Source organism: Oryzias latipes, chromosome 14, assembly GCF_053564925.1.
Source record: "Oryzias latipes strain Hd-rR chromosome 14, Olatipes_Hd-rR_3.1".
NCBI classification, from domain to species: domain Eukaryota; kingdom Metazoa; phylum Chordata; class Actinopteri; order Beloniformes; family Adrianichthyidae; genus Oryzias; species Oryzias latipes.
The window spans coordinates 24,107,287-24,129,979 of NC_136250.1; the positions used below are offsets into that span (position 1 = coordinate 24,107,287).

At 39.4% G+C, this 22,693-nt stretch overlaps 1 protein-coding gene across 1 annotated transcript in view; it reads left to right on the top strand.

Annotated features, from left to right (window-relative positions):
- uvrag (UV radiation resistance associated gene) overlaps positions 1-19,716 on the top strand; it is a 111,387-nt gene extending 91,671 nt beyond the window's left edge. The window contains exons 14-15 of the mRNA XM_011483812.4: positions 12,320-12,411; positions 17,666-19,716. Coding sequence (XP_011482114.1) covers positions 12,320-12,411; positions 17,666-18,440 — 867 coding nt within the window. The 3' untranslated portion in view covers positions 18,441-19,716. The remainder of the gene's footprint in view (positions 1-12,319; positions 12,412-17,665) is intronic.
- The last annotated feature ends 2,977 nt before the right edge of the window (positions 19,717-22,693 follow it).

Genomic DNA, 22,693 nt, shown 5'->3' on the forward strand with positions numbered 1-22,693 from the left:
TTTTTTTTATTAGGGGTGGTCCCAAATGGCTCTTTGAGTAAAAAAGGTTGCCGACCCCTGATGTACATATTTACAATTTGTTGGTAAAGGAACATTTTATAACGCGGAAATTCTGAGTTCTTTATTGAAAGGTGTGTTTCTATACCATTTTATTTTGAAAGGTTGAAAACCGGGGCTTCCTTTCTTTGGTGGGGGGAATTGAGATCCACTCCAATGAAAATTGTGTTTTTGCGTTTTTAACATGTTCTTGTAGCATTTCTCTGATAATGGACATATTTTGAAAAAAAAATTAGGTTCAGAATATCATTTCTGAGTATTTCTTTATTCAAATTGTTGTGGATTAGGAGCACGTGATCTGTTTCCAAAGCGTTCCAGTTGTAAATTATGATAATACTGTTTTTACACCAAAATAAAAAAAACTGTCGTTTTCTAGAACATAGTTTCTGCAGAGCGGCAGTAGGTGGAATCCCCCCCCCCCCCCCTTGTTTTTTTTACAGTTCATCATCCACCTCAGCATAAACATACACCTGAGCACAGGTGTCAGCTTACCTTTGCACAAATAGTATGCATGTGTTGGTTTGTATGCATAAGTATGTGCATGTGAACTGTAGTTGTATTATGTACATGCGGACATGTTTGTGTGTGAACATTTTTGAAGCCAACAGGACATTGTTAACATTTGAGTGTGTGCACAGGCCCCGCCCCCTTTAGGCCAACATTTACATTTGACAGTAATGACTCTAAACTTCTAGCAACTTGTTACTTTCTGCTTTACGATTCTACCCCCCCCCCTCCACACAGACACCTCCTATTTCCTATTTACTAGAAGTAAAGTTTAGCCCCAAATACAAAAGTGGTTTATGCAAATATACAACTTTTGTGTCAGAAGATCCATAACTCCTGTTGTAACAGTAAAATGTGTCCAACACAAGAGACTTTCAGGTCTCATCTGTTTGCTTTGCTCAGCTATTGGACAGGACAAAAAAAAAAAGGGAAAGCTACTCACCTGAGTTGTGGGCAGGACCATTGGTATACATTTCTCTAATCAATTGTGATTTGAAGACAATTTACAGTTGCAAGCTTTGTAAAAAGAAGCTGTAGAATGTAGAGAATGAGACTTCCTGAAAGAAATGCAGGATTAATGATGGGCCTACTTGCCTGTGCTCCTGCCAGAAAGTTGATCCCAGAGTTGTGACTTCAAAAACAGAGTGAGCTTTAGTCGGTGTTGGGTTACGGGGCTTAGCTTAGGTCTAACAGTGATGGGGGTCATTAGCCCTGAAGGCCACAGCAGCTCTGTAACTTCCAATAGGTGTCACTGTGGAACGCCAGACTCGCAGACCCCTGCATTTGACTTGCACATACGATCACCCTGTAACCACACCACGATCACAGCATGCAGGTCCACCTCCCACCCCCAGTTTAGTCTCTTGCCACTGGTGGTCTTTATAACTGAATTTCCTATTCATCTCACACTGCCTTTCCCATAATTATGTAAATTTCATGACCGAATTTGGCAGCAACATGATCCCAAGCAAAATGTAACAGCAAGTAATGTGACTGAGCAATCTGGTTTGAGTTAAGCTGCATTTGAACTGGACTCTGGCACAGTTTGTGCGCCACACCTGCATTACATTACCCAATGGAGGGGATGGAAAGGAAGAAGCTGGAGGGGTTGATGTGGAAATCCACTGGAGCTAAAGGATGTTGAATGAAGTTAAAAAAAAAAATCGGTATTCAACACCAAGACGTATTTTATTTATCTTTGTTTGACACAGCAGAAAAATTCATAAAATAAGATAAATTGGGTTCAACTGCTCGCATTTTATTTCTGTTGATTTAACTTACAAGGAGTCGTACTTTCTTGTAACCCTTAAAAGTTTTTGCAGGGTTTTAGTTTTGTAGCCTTTTTTTCAGCCTGGCTTATTTTTAATCAACTCCTTTTCCCTGACTTTATTCAGATAGATTTTGTTTCTTTTATTCACTTTTTAAGTTAATTTCACACTGACTTATGAAGGATTTAGTGACTTAAAAACAACCCTTGACCTTGAGCCCCAGTCCCTCTGGAAAAAAGCATGTTCATTGCACGGAATCAGCGTGGCTTGTGATGTCCAACTGATTCCGCCTCTTTTGAAATGTTTCCAGAGCCACCAGTGTTTCAGGACAATCTGCATCGTAAAACAAAAGCAAACATTCAAAAAATGTGTGATATTTGACCTGGCCAACCGCTGCACTCTACATCTTGTGACTCGGGTTGTTCTTTCCAAAAAGAGACTCAATGACTGAATTCTCATTTAATAATTACCACTCAAAACTTTTAGTTTTTTTGCCTTGGTTTAAAATACTCTTGCTTCTTCACTTGTGTTTATTTTGTAATGGTTTTTATTTTCTGTAAATGTTTTGCATTCATTTTTTATTTTGAATTCCCTTTAACGACACTAAAAGAAACGAAACTCCCATGCCTTTTATTCATGCTGTTTGCAAATGTAATCACAATCTGTTCGATGGGGACTGTGACTAATTGGATGAACCATTTTTGGAAAAATCTAGCAGTGACTAAATTTTCAATTCTTACAGTTAATTCAAAAATGTTTTAAAGGGCAATGTTACGCCCCCTTGTGCCTAGACAGGGGTGTAACAGGCAAACATCTCTTCTCAAAAACGCATTATTTCTTCATGCAGTTTTTTTTTCTGTACTTCTTGTCTGTTTTTGCCTCCTTCCCAGGAGGTTTTGATTCCTGGCTGTTTATTCCCGTCCGTTGTTAACCCTTTAATACCTGAGCTGTCGCCGGTGACAAAAATAACACAGGTTGTTCAAACTACTGTAACTCTTCAGCTGTTTACACAGTTAGCATAATTCCAATGGATTCTAAAGCGAAGAAAAGCAGCTTTGCACTGATATGCAAAAACTTATTACAGTAAACGTTAAGTTCCTTTTCAATGTGTCAGAATCAGCTGCACATTAATCACAAGGCCACTTCAGAATTGGTTGGAATTAATTGCGTAAATGCTTGATGAGCTACGGTAGTCGAAAGAATGTACACCCTGGAGCAGGTGGTAAAGGGTTAAAGTAGCTGTAGAGGTTTAGATTATCTTTTTTTGTAGTCTATTCAGAATCTCCACACTTCAGTTTCTAGATGTACTTCCTTCATTGGTCACCAATCAAAATCCACCATCTTCATCAAATGTCTCTCTTCTTTTCTCCTCCTACCCTCATGCCCACCTTCTCTACATCCATGAACCTCCTCTTTGGTCTTCCTCTAGGCCTCTTTCCTGGTTTCTCCAACCTCAGCATCCTTTTAACAAACATCATCACTGTTTCTCCTCTCAACCAGTCCAAACTATCTCCATCTGCTTCCCTGCATTTATCTCCCCAAAATCTATCATAATGTGTTCCTCTGATGGATTCATTCCTGATCCTATCCTTGCTGGTCCCTCCCAAAGAGAACCTCTACATCTTCTACTCTGCTTTGTGTCTCTATATCAGAGCCACTGTCTGTAAGCCATAGGTCATCGTAGATGATTCAGCTTGATAAAGTAAAAGAATTAGAAACCTGTGACTTTCATAAAGCACACATGGTATACTGTTACATTTTGGCGAACAGCTTTTAACACTTACGTACATTTCAGAGCCTTTGAAAGTCCCTACTGTTCTTGTAAGATACACCACCCTGTCTGCAGTGTTCAACAAAAATCAAGGAGGATGACACCTAAAGCCCGAAGCCCAGACTTCATGTGTTTTTCATCAGGCACCAAAAGAACACAGTTATGAATATAACGCACAGACCATTTCTTGTGTCATACAAAGGATTAATTTCATAAGTGGCGAGGATTATAACCAAAGACGTTTGTAGATATACTTTTTGGAAGCCTTTTTGTAAAAGTCTGTGACACTGTCATCATGTTCTTCATCACAGCCGTCCTCAGGTCCAAACCTTTGTCTTAAAGTTTGAATGAAAGAATTGAGCGGTACATTTCAAATCTTTGAAATACAAATACAATAAAAATAAAATCCAAATACGACGACCTGCAATACATTAGAAAACTAGTCTGTCATGTTTTAGTAAGGTGTTAAGTTACTTTGAAACCCGAACAGCTTAAGTGGGCCATAGGTTTTATTCTGCCAGTATGTAAAACACTGCCAGGTTTTTATCTTCTGATTGCTTCCATGATGACCGATCAGGTTTATTTGTGTGGCATTTAATTGAACAAATTAGAAATTCCTAATGATACTATCATTTCATATTATCCCCAATTTATCCGTGAAAACAAATGACGGCTTTTTTACAGGTCAAGATTGAGGCAGCAATAATTCTTCTCTCAATTCAAAAGCTGGTTGAAAGATTTCTTTTTGTGGCAACCAAGTGCCTGTAGTGTTTATGGCTTCAAGAGCGGACAGTATTGACTGTGGCTTGTATTCAAGGTCAGAATGCTGCTTTGAGCTGAAGGGAAGTGAATTTCTGTTCTGAATGGATGATATGACCTTAGCCAGACTCAAACAAACGTCTTTGTATATTTATATAGACACATGAAAGGCTGCAGCAATCAGTCAAGTTGGATTTCATATTCCGCGCTCTACCACATGATTGTTGAGGTTTAGAACCACAGTTGTGCCATATGAGCCCTTGTGAAGCTGTAAATACACAATTTGAAAACACCAGAACACATTGTCACAAGGATAATTATACATGTGAACTGAAAACACAGCGAGGACTTAAAAATATCGGAGTATTATTTTAACATATTCTCAGTACATAAAACCTTTCCACTTCCATCTGCAGCTGCTTTGTGAGCGTCATGGTCAACATTTCATTGTATTGAATTTAGTGGATGAATGAAGGTTGGATGGGCTGAGTTTCATTATGTGCCCAGGCTAGACCAGATGGGCGAATCATTGATGTGCTGCACCACAGCAGGCACAAGCAACTGTTTCAAATCCACTGCTGAGCAAGAAAAGAGCTTCTTTGAGGGGAGTTTCCTTAGATGAGATCTGATAAAGTTGTTGGAGATGAAGAGCAAAGGACTTTGCAAGTTTTTTTTTTGTAGATTTGCAACCAAAATCTCAGAGTGGACATTCAGCTAGTGAACATATACAGTTTTTTTCTCTTTTCAAAAACATCAAAAAGTGCTTGTCTTTGATACTTTGATTAGCTCAAGCAGCTATTTGGTTAGCAGGGCGATGAAATGTAAATACGTTTTAATCGATCTATCAGAAATAATTCTATAAACCAAAGATGCATAATGTTTGTTTGAGTAAATGAGGAAAAAAATTTAAATTTTCAATTTAACCTGACCTGCTGCCATTTACGGTTTTTTAGTTTAGCCACCAATTGTGTAAGTTCTCCCACTTAAAAAGATGAGAGGCCTGTAGTTTCCATACCTCAACTATGAGAGACAAAATGAGAAAAGAAATCCAGAAAATCACATCGTCTGGTTTTTAAAGAATTTATTTGTAAATTATGGTGGAAAATAAGTTTTTGGTCGCCTATAAACAAGCAACAATTTGGTTTCTGGTGTCCTTAGACAGCTCTTTGGTCTTGGTCATAGTGGAGTTTGGAGTGTATCTGTCCGAGGTTGTGGACGGTTTTCTTTTAAATAGATAACCAGTTCAAACAGGTGCCATAAATACAGGTAACCAGTGGAGGACAGAGGATCCTCTTACAGAAGAAGTTACAGGTCTGTGAGAGCCAGAAATCTGGCTTGTTTGAAGGTGATCAAATACTTATTTTCCACCATAATTTACAAATAAATTATTTAAAAACCAGACAATGTTATTTTCCGTATTTTTTTTCTCATTTTGTCTCTCATAGTTTAGGTATACCTATGATGAAAACTACAGGCCTCTCATCCTTTTTACGTGGGAGAACTTGCACAATTGGTGGCTGACTAAATACTTTTTGCCCGACTATTGTGTGGAGAAATTTTGATATTATTGTATAACATTAACACTATGCCGATGACTGTAGCATCTCTTTTAATTTTTTTTAAATGTTTTTCATTTAAAAATAGCCTTGTGATTTGCAGTGGGAGTAGTTCCTAGTTCACCACTGTGTTTGTTTTAACATTGTGAAGCACTTTGTGAGTCGCTCTCTGAGAAAGTGCTATATACATAAAGATTTACTTTACTTACTTACTTCTATGTCACTCAGTGCAGAGAGGGAGGGAGGAAGAAGGAAAAGAGGAAACAATTCAAGTGAGGCTTATGATGATGTTAGGTGTGTGCGTGTTTTACTCGTATATGTCATTAATTTAAGCAACGCATTGCTCAATTTTAGGATACACACATGTAAAATTCACTTTTTATTCATTTCATTTCCTTTGAGTACCGTATTTTCCGGAGTATAAGTCGCACCAGCCCAAAAATGCATTATAAAGTAGAAAAAACACAGATAAGTCGCACTAGACTATAAGTCGCATTTTAACTTTCACAACCTTATATGACACAATCATAGCAGACTGTTTATCTAATAATTTCACAGTAATTTTTTCTCAAACTTATTTATTTATTCCTTTCATGAAGCATCATTGGCCAACTTATACTCTGTTTTCATCCTGTATTTGTAGAAACAGTTGTCATTTTTATTGCATTTCTGAATCTATGAAATCATTGGAAAATAGAATATTATGTTGTTAGCCTTCAAGATCTTAGTGTAAAAAAAAGTTTGCTGATTCTCTGAGTCACTTAACATCCTCTTAACACTTAACATACCTCATACATCAAATTGACCCAGAAACATCATCTCTGTTCCTCACAAATGAACATAACAGGAGGGTTAACAATGTATTTATTTCAATTTATTTCTAATATAAGTCGCTGCGGAGTATAAGTCGCACCCCTTGCCAAACTATGAAAAAAAGTGCGACTTATAGTCCGGAAAATACGGTATATAATGTTCTTTATAGCACTGTTTCATTTTCAAAAAAGTAGTGAAACAAGTGACTTTGGCTGTTATTTGCAGAATTCGGACATTCTATTATATTGACTGCTGCGTTTAGCTCTAAGCATTATTCGGTTGGGATGCAGAGTGGTTGTCACACAGCTCCATGGTATAAATTAGAAAATACCATTTAATTTGGTTAAATACAATAAAATGGCCAAACTACATTTTTTGAATTGAGGATAATAAACAGCATGGGAGTTTTGAGTCTAAACAAAGACTGACATTAAATGCCACGATCCATCATTGCATCAGTGTGTTGTACAAAAAACGTAGAAACTTATGACATGGTTTTGCATCTAAATAAACCAATGGTGGTTATAAGAAGTCTTTACATTTTCTGCTACTCTCATTAAAAGGTAAAATGTGAAAGATATATACTAAGACCTTGGTTGCAACAGCCATGAACTTCATTTTGGACTAAGTGACGATATGAAGTTCCTGCCAAATGGCTCCAGAAGGATACTCAATACTTAAAAGCTGCTCTAATGAGCCCAGAGGCCTTTGCTTATGGAGCATTTTATAGCACTTTTTCTCTAATGGCGTGTGTAAAAACCCTTTGGAGCGAGATTTAAATATGTGACCACATATTATAGAACAAATACAAATAACGTAAGTGGAAATGTTGCCATGCTAGATTGGTATGAATCATTTTCCTGTAATACTGGTTTTATAGATGTGTTAGTAGTGTCATGCCCCCCTGAATGTTGCTGAATGTTTAGTTGTTATAGTGTTTTGGTGAAAAATATTCTGAATCCCGGGTTTCATGTGACCTTCCTGAGTGAAACGGTGAAACGGTTTGCTCTAAAAGTGTCCTGTGTTACTCATTTACTACACTGTATGTTGGAGCAGAGGAGGCGCGCTTTGTTTTTTAGGACACTCCTCTGAATCACATCATCAGCAATCAACCTCAACCTTTTAGCAGCCTGCCTACATTTGGGCTTAATCTGACGGTGATTAGTAGTGACAAATTAAGGGAAACTTTAATATGCAGCGTAAGCAAAATCATGTTTGTTTAGCCTCTGTACAGGGCTTGGGGCAAACAATAAGGTTTGGCCAAATGATTGGTGGCGTGTACTGTAAACTGCCTGTTTCCTGCTGGCTGGAGTCTGCTTCACTTGTTTGTGGTTGGTCATGGCTTCAGTGGATTGGCAGCCAATGCATGTCTGGCTTTTGGGTCTTACTGGTGCCAAATCCTGCTTTCATTCCAACTTGATAGCAGTACAGATGTCAAAGTTTCAATAGTTTAGAGTGTATTTTGTTGCAAAGGTAATCAGGAGTAGGATCACCCAGACACAAAGGCACGAACAGTTATCATTTATACAACGTGGGAAGCATCCATACCCTGCCTCATCAGCTTCAGCCAGGTCCTCTTGTCCTTAAGCAGTACTTAGTTGGAACTTCTCACCACGATCTGGATGGCTTTTTAAAAAGACCTTACAGCCACATCCACAGACATGCACATGCACGAGTTCAGCTTTCATCATGGGGATGTTGGAATGAGAAACTGGAAATGACGAGCCCTGTTTGCATGCATGCTGAATCTGAACAATGTATGTCATCTGGTTGCTGTCATTGAAACACTGATTGATTCTGCATGCCGTTTTGTGTGATTCAGAGTAAAAACTTGGTGTTTTATTTAATGTCAGTTCAACTCACTGCTCTTATACCAGTTACAACACACTCACAGGGAACAGTTTGGGTTTACAGACCAGAATCTAAACCTTTCCACTCATCTGTTTGTTTCCATCTTTAAATCAAAGCTTTCGGTTGGCGCCAACTGCTGCAAATGACACCCAGCTTTTTACCATTAAGCTGCCTTGCACATTTCTTCCTCTTTTACCACATTCTCCCTTCTTCCAGATTGACTTAGCCGGGTCACTAATGTTTGTGTTTATCTCAAGTGAGTGGAGAAGATGGGAGAAGCCTGACATGTGCATATTTGACAGCCAGGATCCAGAATAGATGGCTTTGTGAGTTAAGGGGAATGAATACCACCTATATACATATGAAGCACACTCTGACAAATAATGTTAATGTGGTTTCCATGCGGAAGGACCAGACAAATTCATGAATATTGATTGTCTGACTGGCTGGGAACTGGGTCAACCAGAGGGTTGCTTGTTTAATTTATTCCAAATTACCGCTCTACAAGATCCATATGTAGAGCTGATATACCTGCACTGATACTAAGCAATACTCTAGCTCCACTTACACAACCATCATAGGGGTGGATTTTTAGAAAATCTACAAGATTTTCCACATTTCTAAACATTTAGCGTACTGCTCTGAGTCCAAGCAATACTAGTAGAAATAGCATTTTGCTCACTTTTCGACAAAGAAAGCATTAAGTGTTTGAGAAATGTTGCTTAATTTCTCTAATGCGTCTCATGTTTATTCTTTGCTGATCAGCAAATCATAATTAGTGCTCTCTAGACCAGAACGCCAAGATTTTGTTGAGATTTCCCAACATCTGGCAATGGAAAAAGCCATCTTTATCCTTTGTTTTTATTTTCTTAAGGGCGGCATTAAAAAAAGCTGTTTTGACCACTTTTGCAAAATCCACTTATGCCATCAGTTGGTCAGAAAACCAAACTTCTCCAGAACTCTGAATGAAACACTTGTTGTTCTTTGGGTTTGAAACGTTTTTGCCACCAGATCAGTTTCTGGGTGGGTGACCCACTTATCCGGATCTCACAGTCTCTGCTTCTTCCCTGACAGATGGGAGCCGTTTGGACACTGACAAGATTTGCAGACTTATGAATGCTTTATGATGTGTCATAAGGAATGGGGTTTTGTCATTATGCTGGCAGAATCTCGCTCTGTGTAATTGATCCAGAAAGTGAGTCAACATCCCGTTTTAGTCTTAATCCATTTATGCTGTCCTTCTTAACATTGTTTAAGTTAATGGGAGTAAGCGTGCCAATAGGGCAGGTGACTCGGAGTTATCTTCAAAGCTCATCAGTGCCTTTTTTGTAATAAAACGCACACTGCCTCTCATTATTTAACATTAGGGTTTTTCCTTATTTACTGAGTTAATGCTTTGAGAATTTAAGTGCAAATGTTGCTGCAGAAACAATGTGATTTTGTCTAAAACATCCTAAATGAAAAGCATGCTCTCTTCAGCTGACCTGGCAAACCCCTTGTCTAAAAATAGTGAGACTCGATGCTTTCAAATTAGCAGTTAAATCTTTTTCTTGTGCCCGCGTAACACCATAGCTTACTGAACCAAAGACGAGCAGAGCTGCTGGTTCTGATTCTTTATTTTGCTTCTAAAAGAAAAGATTTTCTTATAAATCTCTAATTGTTGAAGTTCTCCTGGCATTTCAATGTTTCAAACATGACCATAGATACTATTTGTTTGAAGACACACTCTGTTGAAAATTGGGTTTTTTAACATGTTCTTGTGGCATTTTTCTGATGATTGAGGACAAGAAGATAATTAGGCTTAAGAGTGTGTTTCTGAGTATTTCTTTACTCAAATCATTGTGAATCAGGAGTAGACAAAAATGCTGTTTGAAGTAGTTACATAGGTTCTATATTTGGCAAGCCTCAAGCTCTCTGCTCCTCTCCGTTCTGATCATCCACTTGCAGACAAATAAATCCATGTCCGTCTTTGTTTTCCTCCTCTGACCTGGAATCTGGATCTAAACTATATGAATGGATGGCTACGATATTACTCGCCATTTTTGTTGCACCCATAAAGTTAGCTCAGGTTTGTGAGGGACGTGGGGCGTGAGAGAGCGCTGCTCCATGTCAGCAGTTCCGCCCACAAATCTGAGGCGAATTTCTAATAAGCGATTGCCGCTCTGCAGAAACTATGTCCTTGAAAATGACAGTTTTTTTGGGATTTCGACAAAAAACAGTACAATCATAATTAAATGACCACTGGGAATTCCTTGAAAATAGAACAAATTATGATCAGAGTGGAAGTTTACATTGAGTGGACTCAGTCTTGGTGGCCCAAAAAACAATTACTTTCACATTTCTAAGCATATACCCGTATTTTCCGGACTATAAGTCGCCCTTTTTTTCATAGTTTGGCAAGGGGTGCGACTTATACTCCGCAGCGACTTATATTAGAAATAAATTGAAATAAATACATTTTTAACCCTCCTGTCATGTTCATTTGTGAGGAACAGAGAATGTTCCTGGGTCAATTTGATGTATGAGGTATGTTAAGTGTTAAGAGTATGTTAAGTGACTCAGAGAATCAGCAAACTTTTTTTTACAATAAGATCTTGAAGGCTAACAACATAACATTCTATTTTCCAATGATTTCATAAATTCAGAAATGCAATAAAAATGACTAAATTCTACAAATACAGGATGAAAACAGAATATTAGTTGGCCAATGATGCTTCATGAAAGGAATAAATAAATAAGTATGCATGAGAAAGAATTACTGTGAAATTATGAGATAAACAGTCTGCCATGATTGTGTCATATGAGGTTGTGGAACTTATTAGTTCTTGGTCTCAGATTTTGTCAAATAAATTTCCCGTCAAAATGCGACTTATCTGTGTTTTTTTCCACTTTATAATGCATTTTTGGACTGGTGCGACTTATACTCCGGAGCGACTTATAGTCCGGAAAATACGGTAGTTACTTTGCTATAAAAAAATTAGTAGAATTTTTGGCGAATGGGCTTTTGTGGTCACTTGCATCTTCAATACTGAGTGGAAGAGTATGTGAGGGGGGAGCTGAAGTGTTGCTGTGGCACCCAAGTGGAAACAAAGCAGATGTCAGCCGGTGCAGGCAGCACAGCTGTGGAGGGGCCTGTGGGATATTGGCTGGACGTGTGACATGATGCTTCTCTGCTGTTCATACACCAAAGTTAAATAAACTCCCTGAGACATGAGCTGGCATTGGTGTGTTAGAATTCAGCTGTTGGGCTGGGAGCTCTGGAAACAAAGCTGCAGCTTTGAGGTGGCTTTGTTATTTTTTTTGTCTTCTTCAACATTTCTTCTTTCATTATGGAATAAAGATCTGTTATGGAGGGGAGGGAAGTTTCAAAGCCACATTTAATGACACGTCTACTGGAAGGAGTAGCAGAGATCATGGGAGGTTTTCTACCATGTGACTTGCTCCAATCCTTCCACATGTTTTTACAGATGTGTTTTCTTGCCACTCACATCTAATGTTGTCTTTCAGCATAACTTGCACATTAATACCCGTGCCTCGTTATCAGGAGGCACTGTCCATGGTCTAGATTGGTTATTTTCTGAAGAGAATAGACTTCTCCTGTTAGTGATATTTCTTTCCTCTGTAAACATTAAGTGCGTTCAGGTCAAAGGGATGTTGGCCTGGCATATGTGTGGTCTAGAAAGATGTAATGTGTTGTTTTAGGTTTTTGCTACAGTTTGTCTTCCCTTGTCTTGCAGCTGAGATATCAGCACGGCCTGACCACTCCAGACCTGCAGCAGACTCTGCCCAACTTGAAGAACTTCCTGGAACATGGCTTGATGGTGCGATGGTAAGAATGAGACGTGCACTTAAAACCATCAGTGTATTGGTCTGGTTTGGACATTTTACTTTGTTTTCATAACTATCAAAACTTCTTATATTTTTGTCAAATGTTGTAATATGTAACTAATTGTGATGTCCATGCACATTGTTGAAAAAAACTACATTTTTTTTTAAATCTTTCACTGAACTGACATTTAAGTTAAGACAATAAGACAATGACTTCACACACTTACCTTAAGCAGAAATGCCCAAATTAATTTTGTCAAATACAGAACCAGAACATGTTTTGGGAACGTTTGAAGGATTTCCCCAGCGATACTTAAATAACACAGGCTCTTTGACGTGCCATAACTCGGCATCCGTTCACGCGATCAACTTAAATCAGTTGATCCTTCCGTGGCTAAAAGTTGCTTTTTAAATCGGCTTTGTAGCAACACATTGCTATCAATAATGGCGCAAAGAGCTAATGCTCCAGTGTTAAAGGGTTACGTCCAATTAAATGAGCAAGGTTTGATGGGAATTTAGCATGTGCAATTTAGCTGTTTATTACTTTAAATGCCGATATTTGAAGTTGAGTTTGTGGTTTGGAAATGACTGAACATTGAACTTTCACTCGTTCATATGTTAAATAATACATTAAAAGAGTACTTCTTGATTGCTGTTTAAACCATATCATTTTTAGTATACTGTAAGTATATTAGATAAAGTAAGTCTTAAAGGATGCTGGTTCAGGGCATTTTGATCTTTTTCTGATTCTCATCAGTGTTAAGAAAACTAGATTTTTCAAGTAAGATTGACCTGATAAGAGAATAATTTGGATGTGCAGCACTCAGTTTAAAGGCTTGACGTGTTTTTGAGAGTAAGTGAAGTTAAATATGCTGTGTCTTTAAGGGTAGATCTTCCTTTCTTGTCATCTGTAAATCATTTCTGACTAAATTTATGCCTCATATGACTTGGAGCGATAGCTCTGCCTTTTCTTCCGCTGTTTCTTGGCCTGTAAGTAACCTTCACTAAAAGCTGGAAGTTGGTATGCATCAAACTTCAGCTCCAGTGCCCTATAAAAGACAAAGCTGGCTTTGATCTCCCTTGATATACAAAGGTCAGCAAAGGGGAAAACTTGTATTGCACACATTAATTGTATAATCTTTTGTTTTGAAAGGAAAGAAGCCTTGAAAAGCCTGAGCTCTGAAATCAGCACTCCACCAACCATCTGCTTAATAGAAAGTGGAAGGCCCCAAAGATATAAGATGAAAACAAGGTCACTTAGCCTTAAGCTATGCATGTGTATGTATGTGTATGTGGCGTTCTCTTCATGTTTTCAGAATGGAAGTGAAAGTCTTATTCGGTGGTTTGCCACAGTCACACTTCTGCGTGACGATGATACCACAACGCTGCTCTGGAAACTTCAAGCCTTCAGCCAAGTCAACAACACAAGAGAAAAACATCAACATTAACAACAACTATGGGGTCCAATAAGGATCAGCTTAAAATCAATGGAAAACCAGATTGTAAATTGGAAAAAAGAACATTTGAAAAGAGTTTTAAAGTCACAATAACACATCGTTAACTTGAAGGAATTATTGAACATTTAAAAATGAAACGTTAAATTTGAAAGAATAATACTGAACAAATTTCAAAAAAACAATTGTAAATTTAAACTTGAATAAAAGGACAAATTTAAACCTAAAACTGTTAGCAAATTAAAAAAAAATTATTAGTGTTTTCCCCTTTTTTTGTGTCTCCCTCTTTGCTTCCAGTTCTCCGTTTTTAGTTTCAATTAATTTTTCAAGTTTTCACTGCTGAGCTAAACCACAAACAGAGTTCATTTTACTTTTCAAAAAAAGGAGGCACAGCTATAGGAACACAAAAATACGGCTTTTTATTATAATAATTTTTATCATTTTAACAATCAAATGCCTTCCTAGCAGTATTATAAAGATAGCATTCCATTATTAAAGTTATATAATTTGTCGTTTATTAGTTTTCAAAAATAGTTTCAAGGTCATATATCAGTCTAGTGTTTGTTTTCTCACAAACCACAAATATCACACTCAACAAGTAAAAAAAAAAACATAAAATTGTCTGAAATTCTCATATTCTAAACTTTATTAATATTATTCTAGAATGTAAAAAAGGTATGAAAGCCAGAATTTATCTAGAACACCTTCAAATAGGTAAATGTATCTATTCCTTTAATGTCTTAGTCCCAACTGTCCTTTGGGGTGAAAAATTGTCAAATCTGTCCGGGACATGCAGACGTCCCACAGGAAATTTTAAGATCTTGACAACACAGGCAAAAATATTACAGGCACGCTTGAGGTAGTAGTGAAAACTTTAGCAACACGTAAGGGTGAAGTACGTGAGGCGGTGGCGTGTTGGACAATTTTTTTCCAACCCCATAGAATCCTGCGCACTACACAACTTGTTCACATGCTATGCGCGTTTGGTCTTAGTGTTAAAATGAGACAAGTTTTTTCCTTCAGCTAAATCCTACAATATCAGTTAAGATATTGGTTTGTATGATTTGAAAGTCTCTCAGGATTTTTTTAATTAAAAAAATTCCCCAAAAAGTTACTATTTTGATAAAGTATGATAAATTTGTTGAGACTCTGAGGATGTAAAAAGTCTCTTGTGGTTAGGTGAAGAGGGCTGAGGCTGATGGTATTCTATCACTAGACTGTTTCATACCACATATTTGGAATTAGCAACAGCTTTTTGTCTCTGCAGGAGCTTCTGCTATCAGTTTACTTAACATTCCTTCTTCCTCACCTCTGTTCCTTCACAAACATGTTATTTAGAGCCACTGCTTTCCCACCTTTGGGAGTAACCAGCACCATGTCATCTACAACCCCAACAAAATTGTTGCTTTTTAATTCATGTTCTATCAGTGATGCAGAATCATTGACAACACGCAACATGGAGGGACATTAGTTCGCCAAATCTCAATAGATTTGAGATCACGATTAAATCTATTTTATTCTATAGCGCTCGACTTATTTTTCAATGAAGGTTTGAACTTTGAGAGTTTAAACAAGAGAGGAAAATGTTCATGTCTGACTGAATAAAGTGTAGAAAGTGTGTAGTGAGGATTTTACAGCCTTAAAACATCTGTAATCCTACATTGCTGATATCACGTATCTTAGATTATTTTTAGAGCGTAATTCCCGCGATAAACGAGGGAACACTGTTTTATTTTGCATTCCTGTTATTGGATTACTCCGTGTTGTACACATCAGTTTGAAAGCATTTTCATCTGTTGTTTTTTTTTGATGATGCATGTACTTATTCTCACAGTGCTGTATATTCATGCTGTAGAAGCAGCCTTTCCTGTGTCCTCAGCAACTCTGCTCAGACTGTCTCTGCAGGAATCCAAAGGAGTCCAGCTCTGAGTCCTACTTAACATGGCTTTTATGTTTAGTGGTGACCATGACCACAAATGTCAATAAGACCCCTGAGATCACCACTTCTGTTTTTATTGTTACCCAAACCTGTCTGTGAATGGCACCTTTATGAATTATAAAGTGAAGATGAACCTCTTTATCTCTCATTTATTGGATAGTCACCCCTCTGAGAACAGTACATTAGTGGAGTATCATCTCCACTGAGACTGAAAGTCCAAATGCTCTTTTGTGATTGCAGTTTCCAGTTTGTTTTAAAGTCAATATTTCATGTGTTTTGTTTTATATTTTTGTAATCATCAAACAGGATGAAACACCTTTCAAGATTAGGCTTAGCTTTGGAAAAAACAAAGTTGCAGAATCAAATGAGGATAAAAAACTAGGATGAGGAAGGGTCCACAGCGGTCCACAGCAAATCCCCATAGTTCTGAACGACCCCTCCACTGAAAATGTTGTTTTTGTGTTTTTAACATGTTGTTGTGGCATTTTCCTGATGATGGAGGACATATAGTATAAAAGAAAATTCTGCTTGAAATAACATGTATTCAGATCATGGGGAATCAGGAGCAGAAGAAAAAAATGTCGTTGGAAAAAAGAGTTTGTGACAGTGTCTCTGCTCCATTCTGATGCATCCACCTGCAGACAAATGGATCCACGTAAATCTCTGTTTTTCTTGTCTGAGCTGGAATCTGGATCCAAACTGTACGGCTGGATAGCCCTGATATAGCTCCCCATATTTCTTTCATGGGTAATGGAAGGTGGGGCTGTAAGCCAGCGGGAGAGCAAACGGTTAACAACAGAGAGCTCTCTGGAAAAGGGGGCAGGGCTACTCTGTGCCAGTGACTCCGCCCACAACTCAGAGTGAATTTCTAATGAACTCCTGCCGCTCTGCAGAAACTATGTCCTAGAAAACAACACAGGTTTTTGGATTTTGGCTTAAAAACAGCATCATCATAATTAAAAGACTAATGGGAACAACGATCAGAGAGAATAAGTTTATGCTGTTTGTCTTTGAACTGGAAATGAAGACTAAGACATATAACAATAATATTAATTAATTATAATTATATTATACATCGCTAGACTATTGTTTTACTTTATTTTTTTACTTACTCGATATTGTTTCATATTGAAGTTATAATATAAACAGGTTTAGAACTGCTGTCCCTGCAGGCTTGTCTGTAACTGTCAGACTGTATGTAAATCTAAACTAGAAGTCTTGCTTTCTGTGTTGCTTCTGAATAGCATGTTAGTGAGTTTCAAATAACAGAAAATTTCAGTTCATGGCTGCATGTTGAGCTGAACAAGCAGAGGCTTGACCCTGAGCCTCCAACCAGCACATGAAAATCTTTGTGGAGAGCAGAGCTCCTGCGATAGCAGAGGGGTCACTGAACTCGGCGTTTAAGTACCCGGTGAATTACACATGGCTTTGGATCTTGGAAGAGGCAGCAAGATCCCCATTTAAGCAGATTTATGACTTGAGTTTAGAGGCTGGGTGGGGTGTCCCAGAGCTGAAGACTTATCTGTTTGGGAAGAAAATATCTGACATACTTGTGTGAACGCCTGCTGCGCTCTTTCAATCTGCAGAATGTGGAGTGTTGTCCTGCAGGCTGTACAAATACTTTGTGAATGCTGTAAGGTGGAGTGATTTACAAAGATCTTGAGTTGCCCCTGGATTAGAAGCCAGAAGCGGGTGATGAAGGTTGAAGGGTGTTAAGCAGTGGCCTCCTCAGGAAATCCCCCTCTCCCTTGTTGGCTGGTTGCTTCAGCAACAAATCCGCTTTAAATCTCGTCTTGAATTTGGTTTTTGTGTACACAGAAGCAGTTTGATCACGGCCTTTCCCTCTTTTCTCCTTCACACAGCGACAGACATCACATCTCCACCTCAATCCCAGTGCCCACCAAGTCCCAGCTGGGTGTGTCCGCCGTCTCGGAAATCAGCTACTCTGGCCACACCAGCCCCCCCGACCGAGGGCTGAGAAAAAGGGCGAGCTCGGAGGCCGAGGCCCAGCCAAAGCTCAAGCCGGCCCCTTCCTCCAGCTACAACACAGCCAGTGAGGTGCAGCCCCCGCCTCCGACGGGCTCCAAAGACCTGCCCTCTCCTCTGGAAACCACTGTGGTCACACTGAAGCAGGCTGATGCTTCAGAGGCCAGGAAGAGGGACCAGGAAGAAGGGGGCGGGGTCAAACCCAAGAAGGAGACTGAAGCGGACAAGGAGCACGTATCTGAAGAGCAGCAACACAGCCCCACCTCTGCATCCACCTCCTCCACAACACAAAAAGTCAGCACAGTCCAGAACATGAGTGTGACAAATGGCTCCGTAGTACCGGGACAGGCACCCGTCAGTGTGGTCTCAGAACTGTGTTGTTCTGTGGAACGGGCCGAGGAGATCATGGGCACAGAGGCCACCAGCTTGGGCCTGGGCTTGGGCCTGGGCCTGGGGTTAGGCTTAGCGGATGGAGGCCGGCCTGAAGACTACCGCTGCATCCCTGTGGAGCACGCAGTGGCTGTGGAGTGTGACGACCACGTGTTGGGCGAGCTGGACGTGGCGGGTTTAGAAGAGTTCTCTAGGCGCATCTATGCACTGAACGAGAACATGTCCAGCTTCCGCCGGCCGCGAAAGAACTCTGATAAGTGAGACAGAGGCACTGAGGTGAAAGCAACCGAGGGAGAGCGGGAGATTTGAAAGTGAGACTGAAAAACGGGGACCGTTGGCTCCCTGCCTGCAGGATCACAGTTCTTACTGGCTGTTTTGCACTTACTGTAAGCATTTCCATACTAATCCTTTCAATGAAAACAATCCAAAGTTTCAACCAAGGGGCAGCAAGATGATAGTCATGTTGATTTCAGCAATATTGTTTGAACACAGATTTCCTTAAATCGTACATGGATTGGGCCCATTAAAGCATCATGTTTATTCATGTGTTGTTGATTGTTTTGACGTTGTAGGGGACCATTAACACCACTCACCTTTATTTTACTATTCCTAACTGGAAGGTTCTTCTAATCTTGGATGTCGGCGAGCACTCCTCCTCTGCTGTGCTCTCCTGTTGAGCTGTTGTTTTTGTAGCTGGCGGTTCCAGCATTTCCACAGTGGGTTGGTTTTTTTTTTACTTTTCAGGGTGCCTGCCGGTGAGCTTGTGCCGGAGACGTTATTTGGACGTGTGTATGTGTGGCACTGCACAACAGCATGCAGTTAAAATAATCCCACCAATGAGCTTTAAACACAGCGGGGTTTGTTTTTACAAAGTGAGGCGGCAGCTGGAACCAGTCACTCAGTCAGACTTCCAGTGCAAGACTCGTTTCATCTCATCCACTCGGACAGGCTGAGCTTTTCCCTCTTCTGAGGACGACAGGGGGGTTGGATTACACACAAAATGGCAGGGAAATGGTGCAATTGTGTCTTTATCTTTCTTTTTTTCGTTTCCTCCATCTCTATCCAATGTGTTTTCCTAATTTCTAATGTGTCGTCGTTCTTTACCTGTTCTCTGATGTTGTGCGTCCTCGCCAGGTTGTTAATGAGCGTCTTTAATCCCAGTCTGTGAATTATGCTGGCGTCTCCCTGTTAACGCTTTCTTGCACTGATGATCTGTTATTTTTTTTTTTTTTTGTATTATTTATGTCTGTTCCAATGAAAATCAATACATATTTTATTCCTTAGCAACGTAAGTTGTCAGCGTTTGAGAGTTTTATTTTATTTTTAGGCTCTGTCGGTGATCAGTGGTCCAGCTCCACCATGATGACGCGGCCCCTCCACTGACATGTGGTTGCTGGGAAGAAATGTATTTAAAAAAAAAATAAAAAAAAGAATCAGTTCAGATTGTTTCCATAAACTGCTTTACAGTTCAGTGACCTTGTACATAAACTTTTGTATGGCAGACTTTTTTTGCTATTAAAAGGTTTGCAGCTCAAAAGCTCATGGTGGATGTTCTGCCTGCACCAAAGACGTACGACTGGATTTTTGTCAGAAAAGATTGAATGCTGAAAATCTTCACCATATTCATGATAAAAACAAATACAATTAAAAATAAAAAGTAATTCAAACAGAACTTTGACCAATTCCAAAACAGAAATCCACTTTTCATTTAGTATTTTACAATATAATTATGACATTTTCTATCAGGTCTTACATGACTTAAACATTCTGATCAACAACACTTCATAGGACTGAATTTAGAATTTGCTCAATAACTTTGATGTTCAGGTCCTGAGGAATCAGAACCAGCACCCCAAACACCACCAAGCCTCACAGCGGGTGAAGTGTTGGAACTGGAACTGTGTGCATGCTGCAGCAGACAGTTCAGAGCAAACCTAAACGTGCAGTTGCCTTAAAGAAGGGGCTGAAAGTCGCTCATTTTTCAAAGGTGCAACCAATAAAAATCTCAGCTCTCATCCGTGCATTTATGGTATAAAATGCACATATCTTTACGACTTTGAAAGCCTGCTTGTGGTTCATCAACAGCCCATATTGTGCATTAAACCAATCATAGATGGTAAAAGTGGTGAGCTCACCTCTGATTGGCTGGAGTCCAGATATTCCTGCATGTGAAAACGGCTCCGTTTTGCAAAGGCTGCAGTCAAAGAGGTGAGTAGCTAACCGTGTCAGAGTGGATTTTGCCGATGTTACATTTAGGGACGTGTGTTTTGGAGAACAAATATGAAGAGAAGCAAAAAATGTAGCCGTGAATGCAGGTTTGGGGTTTGAAAAATGGAAGTTTATGATGTAACAAATGCTGGATTTGTCTTATTTTACTGCAGTTAAATCATGTTTTTACTGTGCAGAGTGAGAGAAGAAGATGGTAAACCAATAAAAGAGATTCTGTAGACGTGGTCAAGATGATCTGCTGTAGTTCAAACTGAGAATCACAACGGAGAAGAAAAGTGATTGAAGTGACTTTGAACGTGACATAGTTGTTGGTGAGATGACTTCAGAAAAAGAGAAAATATCCAGTAAGCAGCAGTTCTATTCAATTTTATTTTGTATAGCCCAAATTCACAACAACAGTCGTCTCGATGGGCTTTGTATTGGTAATTGAAAAAGTGAAACATAAAATATAAAAGGAACATGAATACATAGAACTCAATTGAAAAAATATTAAATTGAATTAACAGACTAAACTAAACTAAACTGGACATCCCTGCCCTTAGACCCTCCTTCACGGTAAGGATAAAACTCCTAAAAGAAAAAAAAATGATTTCTGAAAAAACGAAGAAACCTCAGGGGTGTCCACATGAAGGAGGGATCCTTCCCCCAGGACGGACAGGCGATTTACCAGAACTCTTAGAGAAGAATTAACTTATCTAAATCTACAACTACACATTTAAAGTCCAGCAGAGGGGGGGGGGGGGGGGGGGGCATCGAGCCAGAGACAGGATCCACAGCCAGGTGTAGGAACAGGCGCAGTAGTAGAGGCGAGCCAGAGATGAGGTACACGGTCAGGTACAGGAGCACGGATGAACCAACTGGAATCTGGAAGCACTCCCATTCACCTGGAGGGGCGTGGGAAAGAGAGAGAGTACATAAATCGCACTGCACCAAACAGAGGCATGGAGAACTAAATGATGAATAATGATCAAGACTAGAGAAGAGAAGGAGGGTAGAAGTAGATGAGAATAGAGGACAGGTTCTGTGGGTGGAAATGCCTTGTTGATGCCAGAGGTCAGAGGAGAACAACCAGGCTTGTTCCAGCTGATAGAAAGACAACAGGAACTCAACAAAACACTGTTTCCAATCAAGGTTTGCAAAAAAGCATCTCTATTTTCTTGTCACACTTTGGACCTCTTAGTACCAATTGGTTCCAACACCACAGCATCAGTATTGTTGCTGACCGTGTCCATCCCGTTATGACCACAGTGTACAATCTCCTGATGGCTACTTCCAGCAGGATAAGGCTCCATGTCGTAAAGCTGGAATCATCTCAGACTGGTTTCTTGAACATCACAATGAGTTCACTGGAATAAAAAGATCTTCACAGTCACCAGATCTCAACCCAACAGATCACCTTTGGGATGTGGTGGAACAGGAGATTGGCATCATGGATGTTCAGCGATTAATCTGCAGCAACTGTGTGATGCTGTCATGTCAACATGGCCCAAACTCTCTGAGGAATGTTTCCAGAAAATTATTGAAATAAATACACTGTCGGAGAGTTTCCTTTTCCTTTCAGCAGCAGCAAATAGACAGAAGTTTAAGAACAAAAGTGGTTCAAACTGCTATTAAATGCAATGTGGCTTGACCCAACTCCATGCAGGTACTCTCATTCATCCTTTTTTCGTTAATTTTCTATTCTGTTTATTCCCTTTCGGGGTCACAGGGCTGCCGGAGCCTATCCCAGCCACTTGTGGGCAAAGATGCAGGTACTCCTTCAAAAAAATGCAAATGTGATTGTAGAGCTGTGGTCAGAGAAATGACAGGGAGGGTGTCAGAGGGGAGATCACTTTGAATGCAGCCGCATTAAAAGTCAAATAAAATACCAACTGTGAAAGAGTAAAACCATCTGGTTACTACTCTGACATACTTTTGCATGGATTTATACAACGTAGAAGACATTGAAATACATGCATGATTTTCTTGCATTTGGTCATTTTTTTCTTGCATTTGTCCTAAAGCGTTCAATCTAAATGTAACTACCACTTTTCTTTAAGTTTGCTGGAAGAACTTTTGCCTTCAGTCGTCAAAAGTATTTAATGGATGACTAAAACCTTCAGTGGTTTTAGCTAAATGCTGTTTCCTCAGCAGCAAATATCTGGCCTGAGCTACTTATTTTTTTCCTTTACCTTTGGCTGAAACCAAGTCGAGCAGCAGCAGAAAGAGTCACCTCAAGGTAATCTGCCTTGAAGTAAATCTTATTTTTAATTTTATCCAAACACGTAGTTTCAAAAGAAAATGTT